General features: G+C 53.6%; 1 protein-coding gene and 1 long non-coding RNA gene across 8 annotated transcripts in view; one reads left to right on the top strand and one right to left on the bottom strand.

The window, feature by feature from the left end:
* Kiaa1671 (KIAA1671 ortholog) overlaps window positions 1–24,011 on the top strand; it is a 130,855-nt gene that overhangs the window by 75,937 nt on the left and 30,907 nt on the right. Inside the window, exon 1 of one of the 7 annotated variants that reach the window (XM_021187041.2) lies at window positions 6,742–7,190. The exons of the other annotated variants lie outside the window; for them this stretch is intronic. Coding sequence (XP_021042700.1) covers window positions 6,909–7,190 — 282 coding nt within the window. The 5' untranslated portion in view covers window positions 6,742–6,908. Of the gene's footprint in view, window positions 1–6,741; window positions 7,191–24,011 lie in introns of those variants that run through there. 7 annotated transcript variants of the gene reach the window in all.
* On the bottom strand, window positions 6,657–7,624 carry LOC115063079. Its single transcript, XR_003842955.1, has 3 exons — window positions 7,506–7,624; window positions 6,918–7,195; window positions 6,657–6,746 (listed from the first exon to the last, which is right to left on the bottom strand). It is a non-coding gene; the product is annotated as an uncharacterized LOC115063079 (long non-coding RNA).

Below are 24,011 nucleotides of genomic sequence, written 5' to 3'. Positions count from 1 at the left end.
TCAGATCTTGTTATGGATGGTTATGAGCCACCATGTGGTTGCTGGGATTTGAACTCCGGACCTTCGGACCTTCAGAAGAGCAGTCGGGTGCTCTTACCCACTGAGCCATCTCACCAGCCCCTTAAAGTAATAGAATTTTTATAGAGAATTCCTGGCACAGTGATTACCTTCCCCTTCTGGGAGAGGGACAACACTGTAGGAAATCACGGAGAAATCATTGTCCTAACCCCCCTGCTCAACCCTTTTAAAGTGAATGGGCCTCAGGTAGCCCAGGCTGGCCCTCAGACTCCCTGTGTAGCCAAGGATAACTCTGAAGGCCCCGGGTCCCAGCATACTGACAAGGACCAGAGGGACCCTCCTGAGAGAGTCACAATGACCCTTTCACACCCTTGCTTGAGTGAGCAGCTATTGGGCGTAAGTGAGCTGGTCTCAGAGGAGACCGCAAGCTAGCGTCAGGCCTGGGGCCACAGAGCTCCATCAGAGGAGAGGAGACTGGGCTTTCCATAGCCATGAAAAGGACTTGGGGCTGCTCTGACCCTTCTTGGGGTCGGGTGTGATGTGTGTGTGACTTCTGGCTTCAGGGAAAGATGCAGGGAAGTGTTGGAGCCAGAGGAGCCTGAGATCAAATCCCAACTCTCGCTCACCCACTCCGTGAGGAGTGTGATCCTGGTGTCCTCCGTACCTCGCTGCCCTGCAGGGTCATGATGGTGACTGCATCAGAGCTCACCGGTGCTCACCCACGCAGTTGTTCCAAGGGTTAAATGAGGTGAGAGGTGTGGGCCGCTCCCAGCCGTGAACACCTTTGAGTGACGGTTTTATTTGACATCATTCTTACCAGCAGAGTAATAGTCCACCTTCTCAGCTTGTTCTCACGACCCAGGACAGTGAGGGAAGAGAGCCCCTGGGCAGAGTGGGAAACCACCCTGGGCTGTGAGGCCAGAGGGAAGCCGAGGAGGAAGGGAGAAGGTGGCCTTCGCTCTGGAAAGGGATCTATGTAGTGTGTCAACCTCCCAGAGTCAAGGCTAAACATGGCCACACTTCTGGCCATTTTCCATTTCAGTACCTGAAGGACTCCTATTCATCCGTCCAAACCCCTCCCGGATAACCCATCTCCTCATTGCGTTGGGTTTGCCATCTCTGTTTCTGTCTCTCGGCTCTCGGGGGTCCCAGGCATCTGTCGGCCTTTCCTTTTTTTCACTAGACCAAGGAATCTTGAAGGTGGATGCTTGATCCACATCTGAGAAGGAATGGTGGCACATGGGCTTGAGGTGGCTTGTGGGGGGCAGGGAAGGGCTTTCTCCTTCAGCGATGTAGATAGAGAGAGGCAGGCTGAGCTGCACAGGGAACGACCACAACTCTGTTCCGTGTCGGCTCAGATATATGTGGAATAACTATTCGTTGGTTGAATGAATGATTGAATGAATGAGTGACAAGTTCTTCCCTTCGTGAGACCCGTGGGCGCTCTGCCTCGTGTCACACTGTGGTCGGCATCCTCGGTTCCTTCCCGGTCCCCACAGGCCCCCACGGGCTCCCGGTTCTGCAGATCCCTTATGTAAGGGAGGTACAGTTTGCTTTCAGGATGCCTGCGGCGTCCCCAGAGTTTCCTGGAGAGAATAGCATTTGCAGAAACAGCCCTCTGGGGGGGACGCCTGTGCTGCCCCAGATTTAGGAGTGACGCTTTTTATAGCCCCACTCCCTGGAGCACGTGGTGACACTGGAAGCCAGAACAGGCAGCCAGCACCTGGCTCCCGGCTCTCTCCCGCTCTTGTCTCTACAAAGGAGGCCAAAAGCCGAGATCCACAGCGTTTCCTGCACCATGCTGTCCACTCCATGGCTTACAGCTGTGTGACGCTGGACTGGCCATGTCAGTCCCTTCTCCCTGCCTCGCACTATCCATCTGTAAGATGGGAGGGAGCTTCTTGCATTGTTGGCAGGAGCAGATGAGGTGTGTGACAGACATGGTTCAGCAACAGTAAGGTGGTAGTGCGTGATGTAATTTGATGACATAATGGCTTAGCACTGTGATGTCACACGGTATTGCATTACAGTGACATCATCATCCTGCCTGTGACATCATAAATGGTGTGTGGGTGGGACAAGGTGCCCTGATGTTTGGCCACAGCTGGTGCTTGGGGGACAGCGATGACAGGGGTGGAGGAGCAGAGTGCACTGGGGCTGGTGTCTGTGTGCCGAGACAGTGGGGACTCCTGTGCTGGTGGCTAACGAGGAGGCTGAGACATAGACTTGAGCAAGGACAGAGTGGGGTACACACAGGTGTCTGGTAAGCTCTGACCCCAGCATGTCCCTGACAGGGGACCTGGGTTCTGAGTTCTTTGCTGGCTGGTCACTGAGATATATGGTCACCCTTTGTATAGCCCTGAGCCAGATCGTGTTCTGGGGATGGCAAGGTGAACTCATGGGCAAAAAAAAAAACAAGTGCGCCCTCTAGAGGTGGGGGCGGGAAGGGGTCAACCAGCCACATCCATGACCAGGAAACACTTGGTGGGTTTCATCTGTGGGAGAAATCAGAGATTTAGTTACTCTCAGTGGCTAGTTAAAGCCAGTTGCAGATTGTGACTTGGTTTAGCCAGTCCAGTGTAGGTCAGGAAGCCAGGCACAGCCCATGGGGCTGTCACTTAGTACCAGGAAACAAGGAAACAGCAAGTGGTCAGGGTAAATAATACTTTAAATGAGGACTTTTTTTTTTTTGAAGTCAAAATAAAATCCCGTGAAGAATACAGACTCAATACTGGAAAGGCAGGGTCCATGTGATAGAGTTCTCCATCCTGGATCCGGGTAGGCAGGGTCCATGTGATAGAGTTCTCCATCCTGGATCCAGACACCCATTCTTCCCAGCCCGTCAGCCCCTTACGGCTGAGCACCTGGCTTCTTGTGTCCCACTCGGACATTTTGTGACGGCCGTGTTTTTTGTTTTTTTTTTTTAATCTTTTTTTGTTTGTTTGTTTTGTTTTTCGAGACAGGGTTTCTCTGTGTATCCCTGGCTGTCCTGGAACTCACTTTGTAGACCAGGCTGGCCTCGAACTCAGAAATCCTCCTGCCTCTGCCTCCCGAGTGCTGGGATTAAAGGTGTGCACCACCACGCCCAGCTGATGGCCGTGTTTTTAGCATCAGCCCTGTGTGTTCTTCCTTCCGAGGTGGATTCTCATGTGTGTCTCACACGTAGTGTCTGTTGTGAACCGTGGTGTCAACAATCAAGCACTTTCTTTTCTTTTCTTTTTTTTTAATCTCACAAGAAATTTTTCTTCTTCTTTTTTTTTTTTTTAAGATTTATTTATTTATTATATGTAAGTACACTGTAGCTGTCTTCAGACACTCCAGAAGAGGACATCAGATCTCATTACAGATGGTTATGAGCCACCATGTGGTTGCCGGGAATTGAACTTGGGACCTCTGGAAGAGCAGTCAGTGCTCTTAACCTCTGAGTCATCTCTTCAGCCCCAATCAAGCACTTTATTGTTTGTTTGTTTGTTTTAATGTGTGAGTACACTATAGCGGTGTTCAGATAACACCAGAAGAGGGCATCAGATCCCATTACAGATACTTGTGAGCCACGGTGTGGTTGCTGGGATTTGAACTCGGGACCTCTGGAAGAGCAGTCAGTGCTCTTAACCCCTGAGCCATCTCTCCAGCCCCAGTCAAGTACTTTCAAGTCATTTGAAGTGATGCCCGGGGCAGCTGTCTTCTTCATAAAAAACTGTGTGTCTGAGATTTTTTTTTTAAATAAAGATTGATTTGTTATGTATACAGCATTCTACCTGCATGTTCACCTGCAGGCCTGAAGAGGGCGCCAGATCCCATCACAGATGGTTGTGAGCCCCCATGTGGTGTCTGGGAATTGAACTCAGGACCACTGAAAAAGCAGACAGTGCTCTTAACCACTGAGCCATCTCTCCAGCCCCATCTGAGGTGTTTTCCAAGCTGATGGCACCTGTCCATCCCAACCCAGTCCCCAGCTTCAGCATGTCTGTCCGACCCAACAGGGTGGGGTTTCATATGGGGTGTTTGGCTTCTCTAAGAAATATTACGGGTGCTGCCCCCCTCCCGAAGCCTTTTGGCAGGAGTTGCGATCACTTTAGATGTGTCTCGTGCCTCTCACAGACCCCCTCTCCTCTGAAGGATGGAATGATCCCCATCTCTGTGTCAAGGTAGCCTGCCACACCTGGGTCCCCCTCTGGTTCTCAAAAGGTTCCTGGGGTGGCTTTTCTGGGGCCAGATGGAGAAAGGCCTATCTGTCCTTTCCTGTCTTCTGTCTGTCCCTGGTTACCTGGGAGGTCTCTGAAGTGGCCTGAGGCTGGGGTTGGCTGTGAATTCCTTGTAGAACCCAGAAACCCTGCCCCCCCATGACTGTGGGCGGGCGTGGCTGCCTTTGGAGACTAGGGAGGAACAGGCTCAGGTGGCATGTTTCCTCATCTGCATGCAGAGGTGCAGGCTGGGGGGTGACATCTCACCTGCTGGGCACACAGTCTGACCTCAGTCTGGGGCCCTCCTTCTATTGTAAGCCAACATGTCTCCCTTCCCACCATTCCCTGTGAACCTGGTGAGCCTCAGGACCTTTGCACATATTATGATCAGGAGACCAAGGGCAGCTTGGCTGGGTGAGCTTTTGTCTCCTGGCGACTCTAAAGCTGGCCCTGGTTCCTGTCCTCTGGGTCTGCCGGGGGGCGGGGGCGGGGGCGGGGGCGGGGGGCAGGTACCTGCCTAAGTCCAGGAGCCAGCCGTGGTCCTGGGTTCTAGCTGGAACTCTAGCCTCTTCCCTGTGGGCTTCTCCTCCAGAGCATCCAATGCGGCTGCCCCTTACATGCCCTGGAGTCATGCTCACTCTGGAGCTGGGGGACCAACCCTGATGCATTGTGGGAGGGATACTGGGATCCCTGGGGACCTCTGGGAGGCAGCCCACCACACACAGCCTCAGCTCTCTGGGCCCCGGTCTCCCTTTTTAGCAAATGGGATCCTTTGAGCGTTCATCGGGCTCAGGCGGCACCCGTCAGAGGCTGTGTTGCATCCCCCTGACCCTCCACAGCACAGGGCCATGAGCCCGGGCCAGAGGAGTCGCTCACTCTCACTGCTAAGGGAACGAGAGAAGCCGGGACCACGGGAGGGGGAGGGGCAGGGGGCTTGGAATGAGGAGGAAGAGGTGGGGGGTAGGTAGCCTACACATTGTCTGTCACAGGGTGGGCCTTCAAGATAAACTTACTTTGGCAAGTCTGGTGTCTAGAGAGCAAATATTGACTCAGGACAGAGAGGTGAGGGGGCGGTGCAGAGATCCTACCAGGCGGTTGGGCAGATGTGGATTTCAACCTTGGATTTGGCCTGGCATTTTGAAAAGTCAATATATTTTTTTTTTTCCCGAGGCCTGGCAGTGGACGAGGTGCGGGGGTGGGGTGGGGAGTGTCAGAAGTGTTCGCAACCATGGGGAAGGGGGCCATTTCCAAGAGCACCTTGATCGAGCTCTTGCTGTGTGACCTTGGACATGTGAATCCACCTCTCAGAGCTGGCCTTTTTTCTTCACCTGGGGAAGGAACAGAGATGGGGAATAGAGCCTGGCTGGGAGGTCCAGAATCCCACTGCGCTGATGCCACTCCCTGTCCAGCGCGCACCCTCTTCTCTCTTATCACCCCAGCCCCCACAAGCTCCAGCCCTTAAGGGTTAAACACAGTGAGCTCATGTGAAACCCGTACATATGAATCATCCTTATGGCTTCTTGTGCCCAGCCTAGGGAAGGGGGCAGATGCAGTGCCCCCAAGTTGCCATGGCAACCCTGTCTGTACCAAAATGCAGGCAGCCCCTCAGCTCCAGACCCACCCGTGAGGGAAGCTCAGGGCATGTCACCTGTGCCCTCCATCCTCCAGGAGAGGCAGCAGGGACTGCCGAGCGGATAAGAGGCGGAAGGAGCTTGGTGGGGGAGGCTTAGCTCCAGCTCCGCAAGGAGATGGAAGCCGAAGGGCGCTGCCGCTGCCGGGAGAGGGAGACAGACTGACAGCCAGCCACAGGTCCTCAGACTCCACCTGAAGCCCTGGAGGCTCGAGCAGCAGCCACCCCTCCACCTCCCCAGGGCAGCCGCGCCTCCCACGCACATGCCCCCACACGCGCGCACTCTGGTTTGCACTCACCCGCGTTCCTGCACGGTGCTGCCTGGGGTGGGTAAGCAGTCTGGCACATAAAGTCCCCGAGGGACAGCGAGCGAACGAGTTGAGACTTAGGGGGAGAAAAAAAAAAAAAAAAAAAAAACTGGGGCTGACGCCAGCTCCCTGGGCGGCCACCTCCCGAGGCCCCTCCTGCATTCCTGGGCTGCGCGCCCCTCGCCAAGACAGGGGGCTGATGTCATTCCGGGCTGCCGGGCCAGGGGACCCGGGCTGGGTGGCTGCCTCTCCGGAAGTGAGCGCGCTGCCTGCTGGGCGGCAGGTTCAGTCGGCTTCGGGTCTGGAGTCTCCAGCCTGAGGGCTGGAGATTTGCCTAGTTCCGGAGAGAGAAGAGCCTGGAGAGAGAGCGGACCGGCGGCGGTGGGCGGTGGCTCCCAGGTGTGCATGGGAGTTCTCCCTGCATGGACGAAGTGAGTTCGGGGGTGCCAGCCCCCTCGCCCAGCTCTAAACAGCCACCTGCCCCTTGACTTCATCAGAGTTGGCCCCAGGGACTAGAACTGGACGACCTGGTTGGTTGACTCGAGGCTCCTGCTGGTGACCACCTGCTGACCCGTCCCGTCCCTGTTTCGTGACCCGCACGGATGCCTGTCGGGCGATGTTTACTTTACTTGCGCTGATGTTCTCTGCCGGGCTTCCCATCAGAGCCCAGAACTTCTCCCCAAGGACGGTCACCGACAGAAGGACCAGGACCCTGGCAGTGCCGGCCCCCTAACTGCCTCCGCCTGCCCCCTCCTCCAGGCTGGCCCTATGGATTACCTGGGCGACAAGCTTTCGGTGGCCCAGACACACATGACTCAGTGGGTTGGCACGGTGAGGCGGTCCTTCCAGGAGGCTCTGCACTTGGTGACGGCCACGGTGGGCACAGAGCGGAGCGGGGAGTCCGCCGCTCGCACCCCGTTCAAGCGCACCTCCTCCTTCAGACACCTGGCCTCGCGGAGCCGCGAGTCCTTCCGCCGCTTCTCCGCACGCAGTCAACAGAGATTCTCCTCTCTCAGGAAGAGACAGCCCGACTCCGAGGCCCCTGATCTTGTAAGCTTGGGGATGGATGTGTGTGGTTTAAAATAGCAGGGTAACCCTGGGAAGGTCCCTTCCCTCGGACTCCTGGGAGCCCCCCCCCCCCCCCCCGCCTCCTAGAAGCCTCAGGGGAGGACTTTTCCTGTCAGGAACCATGGCCTTGGGATACTGAGGGGGAGGTAGGCTGGGTTGGCTGCTCTGCAGGTGCAACATCCCCTCCTTGAAGCTAGTGGGGAATGGACTCTGGGCTCCTTGTCTGTGAGCAAGGCTGGAGGGGGGGCAATGCTGCTCCCACAGCATGCCAGCATCTCTATTTTTAGGGAAGCTTACTTGACACCTGCTCCATCTCCTCTTGCCCTCCCAGGGTGACCAAGTGGTCTTGTCGCCTGTGTGCTGATTTAAGGCAGTTGCCTGGTTGCCACTGTTCAAAAGTGAGACACTGAGTGACTTCCGAGGGGAGGCGCCCTAGGGGACCGGGTGGCAGGTGGTCGCATGTCCCACCAGCCTGGGAGCCTGGGAGCTCAGGCTTGTACGAGGAGCCCGGCCATGGTCAGGTTCTATGCTGTGAGACCAGGGTAATCGTAGCCAGTGAGCGTAATTTGGGCGAGTGATATCAGGCGGGTCTGGAAACAGAACTGGTGGCCTCGTGGGCATGCGCAGCAAGGTGCGGGAAGTCTGGCTGGGAGAGAGAAGCAGGAAGAACACTTTCCTGCCCAACTCTTGGCAGATGGTTTCTGGGACCTCTAATGACTTTGGGGACACTCACGTCACCAACCAGAACGGAGTTTAGCAGCAGTGCCCGGTGTCTTCAGGTAGCTGGCCTCTGCCCCGGGCTGAGTTGTCCCAGTTCTCAGGGGCGTTCGAGGCCAGGCATAGGTTCAGTCATCCCTTTTTGTCCCCAGAGCCAGTGTGGTTATGAGACAGTGTTGGACAGGGGATCACAGCTGTCCGCAGAGATGAGGGGACTCAGCAGGGCACAGTCACTGAGCCACTAGGCAGGGGCTCACCCAGGCCAGAAGCCACGCTGTGAGTCTGGTCAGGGGTGACTCCTTGTGCGGGAGTCTGTACTTGAGTGCTCGCCCATTCTTCGGAGGAAGAGCTCGTTCACTGTGTCAGCTTCTCTGCCTCCTCCTGCCCCGTTCCCCAGGAACCTCTCCAGGAACACTCGCTCTGTCCCCTGCCCTCTGCCCTAGCCCTTCTCGAGCTGTGTGACTTTGCATGCTGCCTTAAGTCTGTGCCTCTGTGGGTGTGGAGTGTGCTCGCAGTGATGGGCCAGCCCCCCAGGTGGCGAGTGGGTGAGCATCAACACATCCAGAATTAGTGTGGGTTTCCAGGCCTTCCCACTCCCGCGTGGCCTCTGCTCTGCGGCCGGCAGAGCTGGCATCGGCTCAACCCATTCTTAAGTCTGTGCCCTCCTCTGTCCAGCAAGGGCACCATGCGCATGTTCTGAGATGCTGTCAGCACCCTGCTGGCACATAGTAGGTAAACACTTGTAAGTAAGTCTGTCAGGTACCAAGATGTCCTATTGTGTGCGGTGGGAGGACTGGCATTGTGCTGCAGAGCCTCCTGTGTGAGGTTGGATGCCAGCCTCCTTCTTCCCAGCTGTGTTACTTTGGGTGGACCAGCGGCCTCTGTCCTCTCTGTGCCTTCACTTTCCCCTCTGTGGAATGGGATGATTGGTGGACAAGGAGCACCACCAAGCGGTGGGTGTGTAACACCTGGGTGGCTCTGTATGGCTCCTGTGCGTGACAGCCAAGCCCTCTCTCCCAAGATGTGCTTTCAGAGCTTCTCAATGAAGTGGGGAATCGGCACACACCCCCTTTCACTCTGAACTTAAATGTTTGTCTTTCGGGTGGGAGCTTCCTAAAGCAGTCGGGGTGGAGGGGGAAGGGAGGGGCGGGGCTGCAGGCAGTCTTCCCCCTCATCCAGAAAGGGGCCCCGGGCTGTGTCTAGGGGAGGATCTGTGGCGGCCTGGCTGGAAAGATCTCAAGTCAGCCTTGAAGCCATTGGCTGACTCGGCCTCTAGCTGTCCCAGATAAGAAAGAAGGAAAATAAACCGGCGCTTAGTCCAGGCCCCGGGAGGCAGGAAGGGTCCAGTGCAGAGAAAGGCCGGGGGTTAGAGACCTAGAGACCTGGGGTGGGAGGAACAGAATGGGGACATGGGGGCAGAGAAGTACACGGAAGTGTCTGGCTCAGGAGGCCTGGGAGTGAGGAAGAGGGAGAAGTGTGTGTGTCTGTATGAGTGTGTGTATGTATGTGCCTGCGAGTGTGTTTATGTTTGTATCTCTGTGTGTGTATGTGTGTGTATGTATATGTGTAGGTGTCTCGGTGTGTATGTAAGTGTGCATGTGTTTGTATCATTGTGTGCATATGTGTGTCTATGTGTGTGTCTATGTGTGTGTCTGAGTGTGTATCTGTGTATGTCTATGTGAGCATCTTGAGTGTGTGTTCATGTGTATGTGTATCTCTGTGTATGTGAAAGTGTCTGTGTGTGTATGTGTGTGAGTATGTGCGTGTGTGTCTATGTATATATGTATATATATATATATATATATATATGTCTTTCTGTGTACATGTGTGAGAAAGTGTATGTGTCTGTATGAGTGAGTGAGTGTGTGTGTGTGTGTGTGTGTGTGTGTGTGGTGGAGGGAGGCTGGCTGAGTGGCCTTAGCCAAGTCCTATCAGCCCTTCCTGCCTTACCATTCCCATCTGTGAACTGGGCTCCCTGTGACTTGTCTGGTAGGTGATTGGAGCCCACCTCCTGTTTTAAGAATCCCTGCTGTAAACACCATTACTTCCTAGCTGAGGATGTGTTCTGGACCCCTCATGGGTACCTGAGATGCTCAGATCCATATGGAGGCTGGCACAGCATCTGTGCCTCATGTGCACACTCTGTCAGCTCTAGGTGGACGCAGGCTCCAATAGAACGGATGCACATGTGTCCCCAGGGCCACTGTCCTGCTAGCCCACAAGGCCCTTCCCTGTCCACTATGGTCCGTCCGCCCAGCAGATCTAGGGCAAGGTCATCCCCCTGCCTCACCTGGCTCAGGAAGCTGTGACTTCTCGCCCTGTGGTCTGGCTCTGCTTCCCTTCCACTCCTAGTCCTCGCCTCTGCCCTGGGGTAAACTGAGGCCCAGGGAGAATGAGTGACTGGGCCTTAGGACACGGGAAGTCTGGCGTCCTGTCCTGGGCGAGTCAGGCAATGGGGAGAGAGCATATCCTGTTCTCGGCCATCCCTGTCACCCGAGTGGTCTCTGTGGCTCAGGGCTACCAGAACCAGGCATAGGAAGCAAGCAGGCCACAAGTGACGGGGCTGTCAGCGCTCAGGGGCAGCAGGAGCAGTTGAGGAAGTCACAAGGTGAGTGCTAAGCCTGAGCCAAGAGCATTGAAAGGCTGGTGTGCAAGAAGAGCACAAAGCCAGGGTGGCTGGCTCAGTGAGTGGGACAGGGTAGTCAGAGTGACAGGGCCTGGCCACGCAGGGCTGGGAACACTGGTAAGAGCATTGAGTTTGGGACCAAAAAGTGCTGTCATCATTGTGGGCCTGTTTAGAATGCTGGGTGAGGACAGAATTATTTATTTATTGAGCACCTACTGTGTTCCCAACATGGTGGTTGTATCTTTTGTGTACCAGATACAGATCCATTGCATCTCCTAAGCATCTACTATGCGCCTACTCCCACTGTGTACCAGGTACAGATACATCGCATCTCCTAAGTACCTACTGTGTGCCTTCTGTATACCAGGTACAGATGCATCACATACCCTAAGCACCTACTATGTGTCTTCTGTGTACCAGGTACAGATGCACCACATCTCCCAAGCACCTACTATGTGCTGGGCTCTGTTTCTGCATTTCTCCTGGATGCTGGCCCTGAAGAGAGGTCTCAGTTCGGCCACGTGGTCCCTCCTCCCTCTCCCAGAGTCCCCCACCCCCTGACCCCCATCCCCTGCCAGGTATCCAGGCTTCCAGCTACACCCCAGGCCTAGCATGATGTCACTTGTCCGTGCGTGCGGGGTGGGCAGGACAGTTTTCTTCTGGTGAGGCCCCTCCCAAGCTCAGGTCTCTTTTCACCATCCTGGCGGCAGAATGATGTCACTTCATAGAGAACAATGGTCCCTTTATGGTTCCCAGAGGGGCCCAAGGCTGGGTCGCAGAGCAGGTGCCTCTGGAGTTACAGGCAGAGGCAGGGTAGGGACAAAGGACTTGGCTGCTCCCCAGGGAGCCACTGGGCTCCTGCTGATCCCCCTACCCCCAAAGCAGGGCGTGTTCATTTTCCATGTGGAAAATACAGGAACATGGGGGGAAAAAAACCAAAACAAAACAAGGCTGACACGGCTCACACGCTCTCCCAAGGTTGCAATCCACTTGGCATCTTAGCTGCTTCCTTCCCCTCTCTCTTCCTCTCCCAAGCAAACCTCCAGCCTCTCTCTCCTCTCCTCAGAGAAATGGACGGGCGGGCGGAGCAGCTCTGTGGAGCACTGTCAGGCCCCTGGTCCATGGTGCCCTGCTGTGTTCGTGAGTTCCAGTCTCCGCTCTCTGTCTGGACACTTGGCTTCTGTGGGACGAAGCCTCCCTCTGCGGCTGCTCTGGCCTTTGTCCGAGGCCCCTGGGCTCTCGCTTCTTCTCCCCTGCAGCAGCTCCACAGATGAGATACTTTGTACAGACAAAGGCCTGTTGCTTCCTCCACAGGAAACTAGTTATGTCAGACAGGAAACCTGGAATGTTCGCGTCGCCGCCGGGAGCCTTGTGTTGGGACACTGTGAGGAAGCCGTGGGACTGGCTGGCTCGCGCCAGGTTACCTCAGTGCTATGCGGGCCTGGGTCTGAAGCGCTGCTCATTCCTGCGGTGTAGACACTGTGGTGTCCTCAGACACAAGTCCTCAAGCCACAGCCAAGCTGCTGGCTGGTCTGTGGTGTTTTCACCGTAAACACATAGACGTAAATAATCACAAGATGACTGATTTCCAGCCATGGCTTCTCACTCTTTTAATCCTACTTACTAAGGAGATGGATCCAGGAGTTCAGGGTTAACCTTGGCTACATGGGGAGTTCAGGGCTAACCTGGGCTACGTAATACTCAGCTTCAGAAAGCCAAAAAACAAAGGCTAGGATTTCAGCAGTTGGTGGAATGCTGGCCTACTGTGTACAAAGTCACCAGTTTATTCCCCAGCACTGAACAGTTCTGGTGTGGCAGTGCAGACCTCTCATTAGGGCTCTCGTTGGGTAAAGCCTCAGCAACATTGTTGATCTGGTCAAGAACAAGAGTAAGCCATCACCTTCTCTAGTAACATTAACTCAATTGTAAGTTTCTAATCTGATTTTTAGCAGTGGTGCTGGTAGGGCTTGAGCCTGGACTCATGTGTCTGAGCCCTTGGTGTCCAGGCGGTGGCGCCGTTTTGGGGAGATTTGGGAAGAGCTGTGTCCCTTCGGGGAGGCACTTGAAGGTGACATGACTTGCGCTGTCTGTTCCCTGCATGTGAGGCGTGAGCCACTTTGGGTCTCCGACCCTCCCGCCATGACAGTCTGAAAGTGTGAGTTGTGACAGGCCCTCAGAGGTCCTCCTCAGGTAACACACCATTCAGTCCCTGGCTCCTAGGACGTTCCCAGCAGCCTCTGGGGTGGGGACTTGGGGGCTGGGAGTTGAATCCTGGTTCAGTCTCCCTCTGAGGAGGTGGGTACATTTTGTGTTTTCTCTGTGCCTCAGTTTCCCCACTCTGAAGCTGTAGTAGAGATGACTTACATGTGGTTGTGCACGAGGGATGCACGGCACAGTGTCCTGCACGTAGTAGGGCTTCCAGAACCTTTCTGTCATGGCTGGCGCTGCCATGGCTGGCGCAGCCAGACACTGGCAGGCACCTATGCTGGCATTTACTGGTGTTCTGTAACCCCTGTGTGGAGGCTGAGGTGAGCTCTTCTGGAGATGCCAGGGCTCCCTCTCCTCCTCCTCCTCTGTCTTGGAGCAGTTAGTTTGTACAAATGGCTGCCATACCCAGAGGATCCCAGAGCAGCCTTGTAGAGAGGCCCATGGGGCAGGGATTGGAAGCCTCATGTCACCAGTCACTGGGGAACTGGCTCTTCATGGCTGGGAGGAGTGTTTACCTGAAAACAAGTCCCTAGGCTGCAGGTGAGACTTGGGGTTGGCCAACACCTGGCCTCCAGCCTCGTGAGAGACCCTGAGGTAGCCATTTGTCAAATGCCATCCTTGATTGGTAGCTCTGGAAACCAGCATGCGAGCGAACCGTTGTTGAGGCTATTTGTTACACAGCACTAGGTGACAGATGCATACTTCTCACTGAGACCCTCGGGAATAGTAGAGGGACCTACCCAGGGTCCGTTTTAGTGTATGACTTTCTTATCTCTTGGGGTTCTTGTCTATGAAGGAGGCTGTGTTCGCAGCCTGCATTCAGGATCGCAGAGGCTCTGAGCCAGCCACCCCTTTAGGTGTTAGCGGTTAACCTCCCGTGTGGGCTGGAGTGCATTGCTTTTATCCAGCTGAATCCAAAGTGCTCAGCTTCCTGTTTAGATCCTACCTCACTGTGAAGGCACCGTGAACTCCACACACAGTGGCTTCTCTCCAGGCAAGGACTCCTCTGTCCCACTGCCCTGCCCCAGGAAAGGAAGACCCGGCCACAGATGTTTACAAAGGACTGAAGGTGGTGAAGGCTGTGCTGGGGTATGGCTCAGTGGTGTGAGTGCTTGCCTGGATGAGCCCCAAGACCTAAGTTTGATCCCCAATACTGTACAGACTTGAGTGCGGTATCACACACCCGTGATCCCAGTACTTATATGGGAGAGAGAGGAAGCTGAAGGGTCAGGAGTTCAGGGTCATTCTTGGCTATAATGAATTTGAGCTAACCTGGGCTAACTGAGGGAATCTTCCGGATCCCCCACAATATAGAAAGAAAGAAAAAAAAAAAAGACACAGTTTCTGAAGTTTCTTCTTCTTCTTCTTCCTCCTCTTCCTCTACCTCTTCCTCCTCATCTTTCTCCCTCCTCCTCTTCCTCTTCCTCTTCCTCCTCATCTTTCTCCCTCCTCCCCTTCCTTCTCTTCTTCCTCCTCCTCTTCCACCACTTCCATTTATTTTATAAACACTGATCCAGTGTTTCCTGCTGACCTTCCGTAGTTGAGGGAAAATGGGGAACAAGTTGAGCTAAGTAAATTGGTTGCAGGGCCTGGTTTTCCCTTCCCTCTGTGTTCTGAATTCAAATCCCGACTTGGTTGCTAACTACAGGACTTGAGACAGTCACTCACTGTCCTTGGGATATGCTTAGCACAGCTTGGTGGATGGTGGTGCTGTCCAGGGTCCCCACCAGCATCCTGCAGGAGTCCTCTTGCTTCATGTGGGGCTACAGTGAGAGGCAGTGGGACATAGGACACAGGACGCAGAGTGTGACATCTCAGCCCTGATTCTTTCAGCTGGCCCAGTGTCTCTCCAAGGTTACCTTGCAGGCAGCCTCTGAGGCTGGGCTACCATGAGCCAAAGGCTGAGGTCATCTAACCCAGTAAGGGGACATCTTGACTCATGGTGTGTCAGCCAACCATGACCTAATAAGGAGGTGACCATATACCTTGCAGTGGCCCTTTGAGGTGGCATCTTAGCTCTCAAAGCTGTGACAATATGGGACAAAAAGGACTTAAGGAAGTGTCCTTTTGGCTCACAGTCTGAGCTGGTCACACTCCCTCACAGTCAGGGAGCTGGGACAATCTGGTTCTTGATGCGTTTTTCTCCTCTTTGCTCTTCCCGGAACGATGAGGTGAACCACCCACAGTTGAGGTGGGTCTTCCCACGTCTGCTAACCCAGCCCTGAAGCCCCCCCTGAAATGTGTCACCGGGCTCTTTCACGCTGCTGACTGTCACAAGTGGGTGAGAATCTCGTTGGCCTTGTTTTGTAAATGATTAGTTTGAGACCCAGAAGGAATGACTCTACAGCCATGTAGCTCACAGTCCGTTAGCGAAGGCTCATCCCTTCTTCCCGTGGCCAGGGTGGATCAAGGGTCCTTTCCCCTCAGGCTTCAGGCTGCCCAGGATTGACACTGGGGCTGGATGATGCTGATCTTGGAAGATGCCCTGCATGCTGTATGCTGCGTGCTGACCATGGTTTTGGATACTGGTGGCAGATCTACCTAACCTTAGGCTCTTAGGCTCTCTGTAGCCCAGGCTGGCCTTGACCTCATAGTAAACCTTCTGCCCCAGCTTCCTGAGTCTTGGGATCGCAGGTGTACAGCACCGTGCCCAGTTCTCACTCCCAGTTTTGACAGCCACAGATGTTCCCAGACGTTACCAAACCAAGAAGATAAAAATGACCTCATCTGAGGACCACCACAGTGGGCCTGCAGGGTCGCAAGTAGGAGCTGGCAGGTAGGAGGGTTCTACTCCGTGCCAAGCCCTGGCTGGCCCCGTGGCTTCGGTTTACTGACCCTGGGCAGAGCCATACCCTTTGCTGTGGAACATCCTGAGTTTTAGCTAAAGAACTCGATTCCTGCAGAGCCATGATGTCCAACCTAGAGCATGTCAGGATAATGGCATGTTGATTCCAGAGCCCAGAGAGAGAGCAGGGGACTTGGCCTAAGTCACACAGCAAGGAGAGGGGCTTTTATCACTATTCACTTTACAAGTCACCGTCATGCCACACACGAGGTTGACAAACCCATCTGTTCTCTGTCTCTGTCTCTGTCTCTGTCTCTGTCTCTGTCTCTGTCTCTCTCTCTCTCTCTCTCTCTCTCAGACACACACAGAGCAAATGGCTTTCACAGCCTGTGACACCCCCCCTCCCCACACACTTTGGGCTGTAGGGCTTCACATGCAAGCACTTGCTTTATGCCAACATGAGTAACTTCCTGGCAGCTTCTGCCTAGTCTCTCAGCAGCTCTTCCGCAGGGCCTCCAGGGCACACCTGCATTTCCACATCTGCTTAGCGAGTAGCCACGAGAGCCTGTTCTTTCTGTCAAGGTATTTGTCTTTTGCTCTGAAGAGAGAACTGGGTGGGTACCAGCACCATGTGAGGCAGCTGCTCTCTCCACCCTCAGCAGACATTTTTTGTTTTGTTTTGTTTTTTGTTTTTGTTTTTTGGCAGGAAGAGCCAAGAGGGTCCTGGAACCTCTGGTGCTGGGTTTGAAGAGCCGCCCACATTGTGTTGCATAAATGTCTTTATTATCCATCAAGGTTCGAAGCCCTAGGAGCCAGAATAAACACTGCCCGGGGCAGGAGCTTGGCCAGGAGTTCTTCCTGGATGGACTTGGGGGGCTGCCCATGGTCGAGGCTTAGCTAGCCACTCCGGTGCAGGGAGCCTCTCTGGAGTTCCTGCTTGGACAGCCCTGTAGTCAGCTCTGAGGGGCTGCTTGAGGAAAGGGCATTCGCTGCCTTGGGGAAACCCCGAGAAGAGTTGTTCAGTGGAGCCGTCTTGAATCCACCCTTCTCCCAGCCCGAGTGCTGGCTCTGGGGTTCATTCTCCCACCTGGACCTGGACCTGCTCTGGGGTGACCGTTAGAGTCTCCTCAGTGAGCCAGCTCAGAGTCTGATGCCCTGCTTTGCTTGTCTGTGAGCGGGAGCCAGATCCTGAGCGAGCCTCGGTTTCCCCATCTGTAAAGGGAACCTTGGTTCCGCGTGGTGGAGAGTTTGAGCTTCCAGCATAGACCTGGATGGAATGTGTGAGTTCTTAGAGCCAGGCATTATCCCACAAGGCTACACCTGCCCTGCCCCTCCTCTCCTCCCCCCAGCCCCGGGGTTGGTACTCTTCCCTTCTTCTAAGCATTTATAGGGCACCCCCCATCCCCCCCCCACAACAACACACAGGCTCTGCTTGCATTTCAAGGCTCGCCTTACTTAAAGAGTATTGTCTGATCAGAAGAATGAGCCTCCTCGCAGGGCCAGGAGAAAGGTGAAAAGGGACCCAGACAGCATTGTCACAGGACCTGTGTCCCCACCCACCACCTATTCACTCTGGCCCCCCACACTTCCTCTCCCCCCCCCATCGACCCCCGTTCCTCCCTAGCAGTCTTAACACAGCTGTCAGTGTATTTGCAGGTTTGCAGGGTTCATCCAGCCATGGCTAAGGAGGAAGGGCAGCGGGGCCGTTAGACCTGAGACAGAGTAGAAGCAGTTGTGTCCCAGCCCATCCTGGAGGTCTTTTCTGTGCTCAGGAGTAGATACAAGCCGTCTGGGGACAGATGGGACTGGGCAGAGCCTCTTAGAGCCCCAAAGAATGAGTCTCCTCATTTGGTGTAACATGCAGTCCAGGGATTTTTCTATACCTCAGCCAGCAGTGAAACCTGGAGCCCTTCTGGGCCTCACCAAATGGGTGATGAGTTGTCTCACTGTCGAGGTAGAGGCTGGCAAGGAAGCAACAGACTGGCCTGGATTGGAGTCCTGATCTACCACTCCCTGCATCTGAGACTATGGCCTTGACGTCCTTGGTTATAAGGTGGGCTGACAGTGCACCTGAGGGCTGGAGAGACGGCTCAGCAGGTAAGAGCACTGAATGCTCTTTCAGAGGTCCTGAGTTCAATTCCCAGCAACTACATGGTGACATAGCAAGCAGGTGATGGTCACTTGAACATCCCCCTCATGGAACAGCGTCTTGGTGTTCCCTCAGCTCTCTAGTGTTGTGGAGCACTTACCATGTGCTGTGTGGGTTGAGGCCCTGGAGCTCCGCCAGGGAAGGGGGCTGGTCACGGCCCTCACAGACGATGCCACCATCCCCGGCACAAACAGGTCCTCGAGAACAGATAGGAGCCGGATGAACAAATGGGGAATGCGATGGCCTTACGCCTGCTCTGACCGCAGACGCTCCCGCACCCTCCTCCAGTTCTGCCTAGCGATGCTTTTGCTTGTTTCTTCGAGATGATGTACATCTTGTTATGTAGTCCGGGTTAGTCTCAAACTTGTGGCTAGCTATCCTCCTGCCTCTGCTGCCAAAATGTGCTGGGAAGACAGGTGCTTGTCACCTTGCCTGGCTTTCTACTGCTCTCCTTAGAGTACAGAGCAATACTTTCCCTAAGTATTAGCCACTCCTGTTTCATCACATGGAAAACATTGGTGAATGAATGAATGGGTGAATGGATGAATGGATGGGTGAATAAATGAGTGAGTGGATGAATGAATGAGTGGGTGAATGAAGAGTGAGTGAATGAGTGAATTAGTGAATGAGTGAATTAGTGAGTGAGTGAATAAATGAATGAATGAGAGCATGGATGGATGAATGAATGAATAAATGAGTGAATGAATGAGAGCATGAATGAGTGAGTGAATGAATGAATGAATGAAATCTCAGACCATCAGGTGAAGGACCAGGGCTCTGAGGCATGCTTTCTTCCCTGGGAGTGCAGTTGGAGAGGTAGAATGTGGTTGAGAAGATGCTGAGGTCAGCTTGATTGAATTAAGAACAGTGTGTGTGTGTGTGGGGGGGGGGGACTTAGTGTGTGTGTGTGCCTGCCTGTGCATGTGTGAATGTCTGTGTGTGTGGCACTGTCTGGGGGAGGGGAGGTGGCACTGTACCCTAGACTAGGAAAAGGGGAGGGGAATGAGAGCTACAGGATAAGCAGACAACTGTCCCACCCTCACTCCTCCTGCTAGGCCTCCGCCATTGAGCTGCCTTACCCTCCCCCATCAGACTGTATCCCATGAACTGTGAGCCAAAATGGCCCTGTACACCTCTGAGGTTTTTCTCCTCCAGTATTTGGGCACGGCAGAGGGTCAACAGATACACCCAGCGTGTCGCAGCCTATACCCCTGCCCTCTACACCACCACCACCACCACCACCACCACTCGGGTTTTCCCTGGGTTCTTTCTGAACTGATGAGTGTTGCCAAAGGAAAGTTCCAGCTTTCTTGGGAAATGATTTACATTCAGGCCTCTGCTCTCTTCGTGTATCACACATGCGTGGACCCTGTGGGCCAGGGTGGTGCTGTGCTATGGAGTTCTTAAATTGGAGCATGACCGAACCCTTCTGATCTTTGAGAGAACCAAAAGGCAGTGGGGTGGGCACCCTTAGTGGCCAGTGCCTTTGGGTTGGTGACTTTATAGTTTATTTTTACAGCACTGTCTGGGGCCGATAGCCTCCTGTGCATTGGGCCACTACCCTAAGCTGAGCCTCACTGTCAGGCCCTCTGATTTTTTTTTTTTAAAGCTGAATTAACCAAGAAGCCTCTTTTCCTTATTGACAGTCGGTAAAGCCAGTGAGTGTCCCAGGCTCACTCTGGAACCAGCTCCCAGCTAGGCAGTGCGACTCCGGATAATTTTATTAGAGTTTAAGAGGAAGACGTAGTGCAGGTTAAATGAAAAATCCCAGCAGCTACCAGGAGGTGGAGAGTCACACCCCTAAGGTAGACCTGGAAGAGAAATGGCAGAGCTGGAGAGATAGTTCAGCAGCCAAGAGCCTTCACTGCTCTTGTGGGAGACCCAGGTTCAGTTCTCAGCACCCACATAGCTGCTCACAACCATCTGGTTTTTTTGTTTGTTTGTTTCTTTCTTTTTTAAAGATTTATTTACTATACATAAATACACTGTAGCAATCTTCAGACACGCCATAAGAGGGCATCAGATCTCATTACAGATGGTTGTGAGCCACCATGTGGTTGCTGGGATTTGAACTCAGGACCTTTGGAAGAGCAGTCAGTCAGTGCTCTTAACCACTGAGCCATCTCGCCAGCCCTCACAACCATCTGTAACTCCAGATCCAGGGAACCAAACTTGCTTCTGCCCTGGACAGGCACCTTGCACGTGCATGCAGACAAAACACCCATACACGTAAAGTATATCTTTTTTAAAAGATGAGGGCCAGGAGGGAAAGAAAATGAACTCTCGAGAGTAGATGTGCCAGTCGACTGAGGAGAGAGACTGTCTTCGTTCTTCTTGGGGTCAGTATGCCTGCCTTCATGGGCTGGCCATAAATAATTTTTTTCTCTCTCCTGTATAGTTCTGGTTATCTTGGAACTCACCTTTTGTAGACCAGGCTGGGCTCGAACTCTTGCTTTTGAGTGATTAAGTTAATGAGTGAGTGAATGGATGTGTATCTGGTCACCATGTCCGACTTGAGAACTTTTGACGGTAGCCTGGGTGACTGGGTGAGCCATTCTCACCGACTTTGTCCACTGATGTTTAAATGAACAAACTGTTCTTTGCTATGCTCGCCTGATTACATCAGGACGGCTCCACACAGGCAGACCGCTAAGGAAGAGGGAAGGTCCTGTCCGGGAGCCACGAGGAGTGTGAACAGTCACTGCTGCCCAGGTGTCTGGGCTCTGCTTTAGTGAACAGGTTCTGAGGTGCCTACCATGTAGGATGTGAGGGGCATTGGGTTGAAGGGTTGCAAGATGGGTCAGGGCAGGGGGAGGGGCTCCATGCTCCAGCCCTGTACCTTCCCATCAAACCCAGATTAGGATCTCCCTTAAAGAATTTACCCTAAGTGGAAAGAGGAAGTGGGAAACAGAAACCCCACCATAGGCAGCCATTCATCCCTTCCTCAGACAGGAGACTGGGGGCGGGGGTGGGGGGTGGGGAGCAGACCCGATGTGTCGTCTTCTTCACTGCCCTCTGGATGTCCTATAGAATCTACTAGAAAACTCTTCTAACACAAAGTAACCAACTGTGTATATTCTCCGAAAGAAATCTGGGAAAAAAAATACCCTGTTCAAAATAACTCCACAATTACATCACATAGGAATATATATCTAATCAAAGAAGGCCTCTACAGTGAAAACTTCCCCACCCTGAAAGGGAAATGAGAGTAGATAATAAATGACGGAGAGACCTGGCATGCTCCTGCACCAGCAGAACTCATGTGGTAAACATGGCTGCCCTGCCAAGATTCATCGACAGATTTAATGCAAGGCCTTAACTGGATTCGGTGTCATATTTCACAGATTTAGAAAGAACAATACAGAACTGGGGACAGCCGTAGCAATTGTGCATTGATAGCCGTGCTACAGTGTCCCACCTCAAATTATACTACAGAGCTATGGTGACAAAAGCAACCTGATATGGCCATAAAAAGGCCAGGGGACAAAGCAGAGGACCCAGAAATGAACTGATAAGGCTGTGTCCACTTGATTTGACAAAAGAGGCAAAGGTACATATTAGGAAAAGGAAAGGTCCATTCAATAAATGGCGCTGATAAAACTGGCTGTCAGCCTGCCGGAGGAGGACATTAGGCCTGTGTCTTTTACCTTGAGCAAAAATCGATTCAAAATGAACCAAAGACATTAACTGAAAACCCGAAAAGCAGAGACTTCAAGAAGAAAACTCAGGAACGCTCTTTAAGATGTTGGGGTTGGCGAGAACTTTCTGAACAGAACATCAACAACACGGGGAACTGGCCCCAATTGTCAACAGATGGGACCTTGTGAAAGGTTTCTCTGCTCGGCGAAGAGAACCTGCCAGCAGAGCAGACAGCCCACAGGGATGGGAGAGAAGTTCTACCAGCCACGCTTCAGACCAGGGGCAGAGATCCAGAATGTATGCAGAATTACAGACGTCAGTGCCAAGGAAATTAAAACTGCCCATCAACAAATGGGCTACGAGATTGAGGAGACAATTTTCAGAAGAGAGGCAAGAAGACCTAAGGACAGGCAGACAGATGGCCAATAACCGCTTTCAAGTGTTCAATATCCCTAGTCAAGGAAATGCAAGTCAAGACTTCTTTGAAATTCCACCTCACCCAGTCAAGCATCAAGAAACGCCAGGTCTGGGTTTAAGTTCACAGGGCTTGGGACACACATATCGCCTGAGGTGGCACCCACGGCTTCCAGCTTCCAGCTTGGTATCAGGTTTTTTTTCTCTCTGGGGCAGGGCAGTTGGCTCCCCACTGCTCATTCCCAAGGGACAGTGGATGAAGTCACCATCCCTGCCCCTGACTGGCTGGCCAGCCCTGTGGCCAGGCAGGTGAAGAACCCTATACACCAGCCAGAGGTGATGTCACCTCAGGAAGATAGCATGGGGGGAGGGGCTCCGTCAGATAGTTGCGGGGGGGGGGGGGGGGGGCAGCCTTGCTTGTCCTGGAAGGACTGTGAATGGGGAGGAGGAGAGAGACTGGACCTTCCTCTCGCTGCCTAAGGATCAACCTGGTACCCTCTCCTTAAGCCTCAGACAATGAAGACAGGTCAGAGTTCAAGCTGCAGCTCTGAGGCCTTCCCCAGGGTGCTTTGCTCCCTTGTGCTGCCACATCTTCCTCATTGAAGAGGGTGGTGGTAGAGCCTCTTAGGGAAGTCCTAAAGATGATGATACAATGTATCTGGAAAGCTATTTATTGCCTGAGGAACTCCCGCTATACCGTTACTATGGCGATAGAGTGGTTGTGGGGAGGGAGGCGACTTTCCTTGCAAAGGAACATACACACTTGCTGTTCCCCCCACCCCCCCGCATCCCACCACCTTGCTACAAGTTAGGGCCTCTAGAGATGGAGAAGCAGAAGATGGGTGTGAAGGGACCTTCTAAAAGGCTTTGAGGGTCAGAGGTGGACTTATAGCGTTCCCTCAGGATGTCAGGGTTAAGAAGGGACCTTAGACACCCTTTCCCTGTGGCTCCATTGAACCTTCACAGTTTCCTGCCTTCATTTGTCTCATATGGAACCTCTGTCTTTCCTGGAGCCCCCGGTCTGTCGAAGGAACGTGGCGTCCCATCAAAGGAGAATAATCCTTTAAGAACCACTTGGTTAAGCCTTAATTGTCACGCAGGAAGTCTCAGATCTAAGCGTGCAGCTATGCACCAGCTACCTCCAGGGGTGGCCTGTGGCTCTCTGTGCTCCCGAGAGGAGCTGAGGAAGCTGCTGTGGACGTGTCCACCGACCTGAGTGGGGTTGTCCCACGGCAGTGGGTACACAGCTGGGAGGTTCCTTTTCGGGGTTGGGGATCGACTGTAGGACTCTGTATTGACCTTGGTGTTGTAGGACTCTGTATTGACCTTGGTGTTGATGGCGTGCACCTGTGTTCCCAGCACCTGGGAGGTTGATGCAGGGGAATCATGAATATGGGGCCAGCCTGGGTCCTATAGCAAGTAAGTCATGTCTCAAAAAGAGACGGAAATGAAACAATCCAGAGTGTGCAGTCTGTCATGCATAATACTGTAGGAAACGCCCGTGGCTACCTTTCCCATTCAGAGCTACCTGACTGGATTCCACTGGAAGCCTGTTCTGCAAGCTGTGGGAAGTAAACTTTGTACACGCCTCCCTGCGGGTCACTGGGCAGAGAATTGCCCGTGTGCAGCCGAATGTATCCCACGTTCAGGGGCAGGTCTGAAAGGACCCCGAGATCCCAAAAGACGGAACTCCTGTCTCCCTGTGTCCAGAGAGGCAAACTGAGACCCAGAAAACGATGTGACCAGTAGCCAGAGAGTCACATGACCCCTCCATAAGGAGCCCCCAAGCCCGCATCTGGGTTTGAACTGTGAGACCCATGCCCCGGCCTGGCCCCAGGTAGGCTCTGACCTAAGCGAGTGGAGGTCTCCTGAACCAAGCAACCCCATAAAAGTTTAATTAGCGAGGCTGCCATAGGTCCTGGCAGCCAGATGTGTTTACCACACTTGGCAACTGATGGATGGTGTAGAGGGAGGAGGGTTGGATCTATCTTCTCCTTGTTGAGAGAGATGAGGGAGTCGATGCCTGTCCATGCTCTTCTAGTCATGTGACCGCGCAGATGCCCCGCCCATGCTCCTTTAACCACGCGATTGCGCTTATGCCCCGCCCATGCTCTTACAGCCACAGCTACGGGACTGGGATTCAAGGCTGCTGATTTTATCCTTAGTATTACCAGTTTACCGGGGGCCCTGCAGTCAGCAGCTCACTGTGCTGCGCAATGGCAGACCGAGATGCTTGTAGATCTGGTCTGTCCCCAGCACAGAGGC

Source organism: Mus pahari, chromosome 23 (assembly GCF_900095145.1).
Source record: "Mus pahari chromosome 23, PAHARI_EIJ_v1.1, whole genome shotgun sequence".
Classification (NCBI taxonomy): domain Eukaryota; kingdom Metazoa; phylum Chordata; class Mammalia; order Rodentia; family Muridae; genus Mus; species Mus pahari.
This window is presented reverse-complemented; position numbering and strand designations above follow the sequence as displayed.